The sequence below is a fragment of the Micropterus dolomieu genome, linkage group LG08 (genome assembly GCF_021292245.1).
Source record: "Micropterus dolomieu isolate WLL.071019.BEF.003 ecotype Adirondacks linkage group LG08, ASM2129224v1, whole genome shotgun sequence".
Taxonomy (NCBI): Eukaryota; Metazoa; Chordata; class Actinopteri; order Centrarchiformes; family Centrarchidae; genus Micropterus; species Micropterus dolomieu.
Window position 1 is genome coordinate 121,192 of NC_060157.1, and position 6,404 is coordinate 127,595.

The window sequence follows — 6,404 nt, forward strand, 5'->3', positions numbered from 1 at the left end:
ATGTAAATCACCTGCTGCTTCAACAGGAGAACCAAACTTAAGGCAACTTTCAGCAGATTTAAGAGTTCATTAAAAATGCTGAGCACTGAGGACTCTCCTCCTCCCTCCAGCTCAAGCATGTGGTCCACGATGTAGACCGAGCCCCAGGATGTAGACCGGGACGTGGTCCAGGATGTAGACCAGGACGTGGTCCAGGATGTAGGCCAAAAACAAACTCGAGAACTAAAAGCTCTGATCAAAACAAACCAAAGCGAGACGCTCGGTCTTTTATTTTGGGCTGGAACAAAAGATCCTAAATTTATTTGACAAAACCGATTTTATTCTGATTCTAATAAATAAGTACTAGTCCCTTTTTAAACACGACTAGTACTTGTTTATCAGTTACTATTAACTATTTCCATTTTACTGGTCACTATTATTTATCTCCGGAAACTAATCAACTAAGAATTCAAATGTTTCTGTCGACAAGCCATTTTACTGTCATTAATAAATGACTAGTAACAAAAATAAATCTACTAGTCATTTATTTTGACCTGCACTTCAGTGTTTCGCATTCCGCTGCTAAAATTTCACTCAATTATTTTATCAATGAGCTGCTAATCTTCACTCTCACTCTGTGCGAGCACGGTAACGCTTGGCTCGCTCCCTCTCCTCGTTCTGCAAAGCACACCTATGTGACAGGTGCTGTTATCAGAGCAACGAACCTTCAGACTGCGCAGCTGAGCAGGAAAGCTTCTGCAGCAGGCTGCGTCTTAAGCTGATCTGCAGCTTAACATTAGCTCAGTTTATAGAAAGAAACTGGTAGCTGTATTTTATCACTGCAGCCTGCAGCTCCGTCCTGGACACACTGTTCATCCTGAATTATTTTTCAGATGAGTCTGAAAACCTGGTTGTTAGGAAAAGAAAGGACGGAAAAAGAAAAGAAAGAAAGGACTGGAGGAGGTTAGTGAAGCTCACTAGTGATGCAAACGTGTCCTTTTAGGCTAACGAGGAGACGTTTCCGTTTGGATTTTAATGTGCAAATCAAACGCACCTCAAAAGGGAGGAGGTTTCTCATGTTGCCTATTTTTTATATTAATGTCTACTGATAAATGTCAAATGCTGTAAAATGAAGACACAGAAGGCCACATGAACAGTCTCTAACAGGCCTTTAGATGACCTCAGACCGCTCAACGGTCCGAGTCTCTATCAATACTTTACTATCATCTGCTGAGACCAGACGGGCACGAGGAAAATATGTGCGATAACACCGTTACATGCTGAGATGACATACGGCCAGCGATAAATAAACATATACTGAAGTGTGTTTTTTAGCTGCCTGGTTGTTTTTAAATTCATTACAGGATTTAATGTTTTACAGCTGAATGTTGTTTTCAGAGCAGCAACATTAATGTTTGCAACAGCAAAGTCACTTTATATAAACCCAACATCTGACATCACAACCCTGAGAGACGTTTCAGTCTGGATCAGTCCCTGCTGCTGCTCCTAACAGACAGCTTTCTGTTTAGCTAACTGCCAAGCTAACGTTAGCTGTGCTTGAACAGAGAGGATTAAATTAACCCTTTCTACATGTTTACCTTACAGACAGGTGTACTGATAAAGTATTATGTTTTTTACTTGCTTACTCATTGTTCGTACTCACAGTAACGAGCGGAGCTGTCGGCAACTCGAGTGAGCCGAGCTGAGCTGCCTGCAAGACCGCCTTCAAGCTCCTCCGGGTTAAATAGGCCGGTCTGCCGCTGTGTCGAGGCAGCTGCCATAACCCCTGTAGTTTGCCTCTGTGCTGGTCATTGTATCGTGTTACTGAGAGTCGGCAACACATCCTGTTTTGAACTAAGTGATTTGTGTTTGGTCTGCAGAATTGGGCCAGGGTACAGCTTATTACTGATACTGCTTACACGTGTTAGGCCCACCAGGTTTAGGGGTGCTGCGCTCCCCGTGTTTCTATTTAAAACGGCGGCTAGAGAGTTTTTTGTTTGTTCCTTTTCATGGTAGTTTAGTAATCCCTCGTTTAGGAGGGATCTCTTTTGGTTATATTTTGTTCTTTGTTTTACGCAGCACCCACTTGCCCAATTTCTGTTTTGATTTTTGTTTTTAACCTCTGTTTAATAAATAACATTTCCACTTTTACCAAGAACATCTGGTTTATGTCTATGTCCTCTTTACCCCTAGCGAGCGGGGACGTAACAGGAAAATAACAAATTACATATTTTTCATTGGAAAACTTCAAATTTTCTTGAGGGAGGACCCCGAAACTCCTGACCATGACCAACAGACCACCACATTCCTCTGAAGCTGACATTAAACAGGGAAAAGACGGACATTTTAAACTCATGGACACGAGCGCTGCTGCTGAGACATGTTGTGTTGGGGTTTTCCATCCATCCCAGAGGAAACACTGGACTTCACAAGCAAAAATGTGCCGTAGAAGAACTAGAAACTAATAAATAAGTACGAGCAGCTTATGAACAGAGACCAGGACGCCTCTCCTCCATCATCAAGTAACGTTACTGGAAATTCTTACAAAGTCACTCAGAGGTCAAAGGTCAGAATAAAAGTCTGGGGCTAAGGTTGCTTTTAAAGGCAGCATAATTTATTCTCACTAAATAAAAGCATGTGGAAATGATGGATGAAATGAGTACGGCCGTCACACCGTGGGGTTCAGATCAGAGGAGGTCGTTTCAAACTCTTTATTAGTTTCTATTAATACACGATGCATTAAAAGAATTGTGTTTAATCTGGTTTGAGGCGGAGTTGTTCTGTGAGCAGAGAAAAGCAGACTCGTCGTCTCCAGACAAGATTTTATCACTCAGCTCCTCGTCGTCACAATAAGTAGCGTCATGATCATAAATAGATCTGTTGATTCTTCATACAGTTAGTATCACAGCGTGTAGATATATATGTACAGATTCAAACAAAACAAACAAAAACAAAGGCCAAGTCACGGCCCAGCACATAGACCGGTCCCGGATCAGTGAGAGAGAGAAGGCTTCGGTTTGTTTTCAGTGCAGCTCGACCGGCTGCTGGACTCACTGCGTCGTTTCAATATGAAAAAACGTCGTGCAGTTTGGTCTGAAGGGTTTCAGGTCGAGTCGCAGCTACAGACGTCTTCCAGCAAATAAAGCTGCACCGCAAACAATCGAGTTTCTCTCTCGTTCTGACATTTCAGACTCCGACAGAAACAAATCAGAAATATACAGCACAACGTCCAGGATATAGTCAGAGCCCGGTCAATCCAGGACGTAGTAAAGGAGTCCAAAAGGAGACACAAAAGCAGAGCAGACAGGAAGTGTTTGTTTTTCATTTCCTGTTGAGCTTTTTACAGAAAACAGATTTAAAGACACCAAAATAATACGATATATTATTTAAAGCAGGAAGTAGACTCAGCCGGTCACAGCTGACGGTTTCACACGTTTTGGTTTCCCCAGCGGGGACGGAAACAAGACATAGACACGGCCCTGGAGATTAAAAGCTGATCACAACAAAACAAAGAGACAATCGTTTGGTCTTCATGGAGCCAGTCTGCGTCCCAGGCTGAGCGGAAGTCACGGGGCGACAGGGAGGTGTGAGGGAGGACGGAGAGAGGGCAGGAGGGCAGGAGGGCAGATGGGAGGACCGAAGGGGGGAATGAGGGGAGGGGGAGGACCGGAGGGAGGGAGGACGGCCACAGGTGAGAAAAACACAGCAACCTTTAAAAACACAATTTTCACTAATCTGTGAACGTTGACTTTTTTCATGCACTTCTCTTTTGAGTAACTGACTAGGATTTACGGACCAGGACTACGACCGGCGAGTAGTCGGGGCCAGGACAGGCGCGTTTCCACGAGGAATTTCAAAGGTAATAAATAACAGTTTCACATTGTAGCCACGGCCCGACACAAACATACAATCTGCACCAGCTCAGTATGTTTGTGTTCCAGGACGTAGCCATGGCCGAAGCTTTCTGTCTGAAAGTCAAAGTTACTCGGCTGCTCATCGGGAACGCTCGCTGTGATAGACGCTGTTAGCAGCAGTTAGCTTAGCATCGGCCACGGCTGTTGTTCACGGACGCAGCTGGTTAGCTTGAGCAACTTGACGCTCTGACGTCTGAAGCTGAAAGCTTTCTGCAACGTCTCATGGCCTTCGTCAACGGCTGGTCCTGCTCACCGTTTAGTCATCGACGGAGCTAAAAATGACGTCACGTTAACGAAGCAAACTGCTGATGAAGGCCATGAGACGTGGCTGAAAGCTCGGGTTTTTAATCAAAGACAGAATCTCAAAGCTCAACTGAAACGTAGTCAGTTACAAATCAAACGATCCAGGTCATATCTGGACCCAGGGTGTTCAGTTGCAGACAGGAAATAGCCAGATCACAACAGAGTTACAGCACACAGCAATCAAAAGAAGTCAGTTCAGACACCAGGCGTGTGTATTCCAGGACATAGCCAGGACCGGACAGGTGACTTCAGGTGAGAGTGGGAACGCCCCGCTCGCCATCTGAAATCACCTTTAAGACGTAGAAACCCGCAAAAGATTTACAGTCAGGTATAATGTGTGTTTTCCAGGTTGTAGCCACAACCCATCTGTCTAATTACAGTACATTCAGTAGCAACATAAACCAGCTGTTCTCAGCTTTCCATTCCCTCTGGTCTTCTTCTTCTTTACTTTTAAAACGTACTGCTTCCTCTCGTCATTGAGAAACAGTAGATGGAGACATTCCAGTATTTAGTCTGAGCACAGTAGGCAGACTGAGGTGGTGAAATCATGGCGGCTCCAGACATTAGATGAAGCCCACAGCAGGTCATGAACACAGGGAATGGGAAGAAAAGAAATGTTGAATCCAAGTGTTAGTCGCAGTCCGGCCTTCCAGCTGAGTGACGAGGAAGGGAATGGACGGATGGATCCAGGCGATAGTCTCATCCCGAGCCCGCTGCACCAGGACCGCTGTCTTTACTGAGCCGGACTAATTCCTGGGACAGAACCTCCAGGTCCTGCAGAGAGAGGGAGTGTCTGTTATTCCTAAACCGCCTCACACAGTCAACCCCACGACCGCCGCTAACATCACACAGCCAACGGACGTCAGAACAAACCCGTGTTCAGACATTTAAAAAGGAAACTTCAGTATTTAAGAACCTGGACCTGCCGCCTCCACAAACAAAAACGGTCACAATAACAAAAAATAACAAAACATCACAATAACAAAAACTAACCGTCACAATAACAAAACAAAAACTAACCAAATGTCACAATAACAAAAACTAACCGTCACAATAACAAAAACTAACCAAATGTCACAATAACAAAAACTAACCAAATGTCACAATAACAAAAACTAACCGTCACAATAACAAAAACTAACCAAATGTCACAATAACAAAAACTAACCGTCACAATAACAAAACAAAAACTAACCAAATGTCACAATAACAAAAACTAACCGTCACAATAACAAAACAAAAACTAACCAAATGTCACAACAACAAAACAAAAACTAACCAAATGTCACAATAACAAAAACTAACCGTCAAATGTCACAATAACAAAAACTAACCAAATGTCACAATAACAAAAACTAACCGTCACAATAACAAAACAAAAACTAACCAAATGTCACAACAACAAAACAAAAACTAACCAAATGTCACAATAACAAAAACTAACCGTCACAATAACAAAACAAAAACTAACCAAATGTCACAATAACAAAAACTAACCGTCACAATAACAAAACAAAAACTAACCGTCACAATAACAAAAACTAACCAAATGTCACAATAACAAAACAAAAACTAACCGTCACAATAACAAAAACTAACCAAATGTCACAATAACAAAAACTAACCAAATGTCACAATAACAAAAACTAATCAAATGTCACAATAACAAAAACTAATCAAATGTCACAATAACAAAAACTAACCAAATGTCACAATAACAAAACAAAAACTAACCAAATGTCACAATAACAAAACAAAAACTAACCAAATGTCACAATAACAAAAACTAACCAAATGTCACAATAACAAAAACTAACCAAATGTCACAATTACAAAAACTAACCAAATGTCACAATAACAAAAACTAACCAAATGTCACAATAACAAAACAAAAACTAACCAAATGTCACAATAACAAAACAAAAACTAACCAAATGTCACAACAACAAAACAAAAACTAACCAAATGTCACAATAACAAAACAAAAACTAACCAAATGTCACAATAACAAAAACTAACCAAATGTCACAATAACAAAAACTAACCAAATGTCACAATAACAAAAACTAACCAAATGTCACAATAACAAAACAAAAACTAACCAAATGTCACAATAACAAAAACTAACCAAATGTCACAATAACAAAACAAAAACTAACCAAATGTCACAATAACAAAAACTAACCAAATGTCACAATAACAAAAACT

At 41.5% G+C, this 6,404-nt stretch overlaps 1 protein-coding gene across 1 annotated transcript in view; it reads right to left on the reverse strand.

Moving 5' to 3' along the window:
* Positions 1-2,660: 2,660 nt before the first annotated feature.
* gripap1 (GRIP1 associated protein 1) overlaps positions 2,661-6,404 on the reverse strand; it is a 45,994-nt gene continuing 42,250 nt past the window's right edge. Inside the window, exon 29 of the mRNA XM_046055264.1 lies at positions 2,661-4,970. Coding sequence (XP_045911220.1) covers positions 4,896-4,970 — 75 coding nt within the window. The 3' untranslated portion in view covers positions 2,661-4,895. The remainder of the gene's footprint in view (positions 4,971-6,404) is intronic.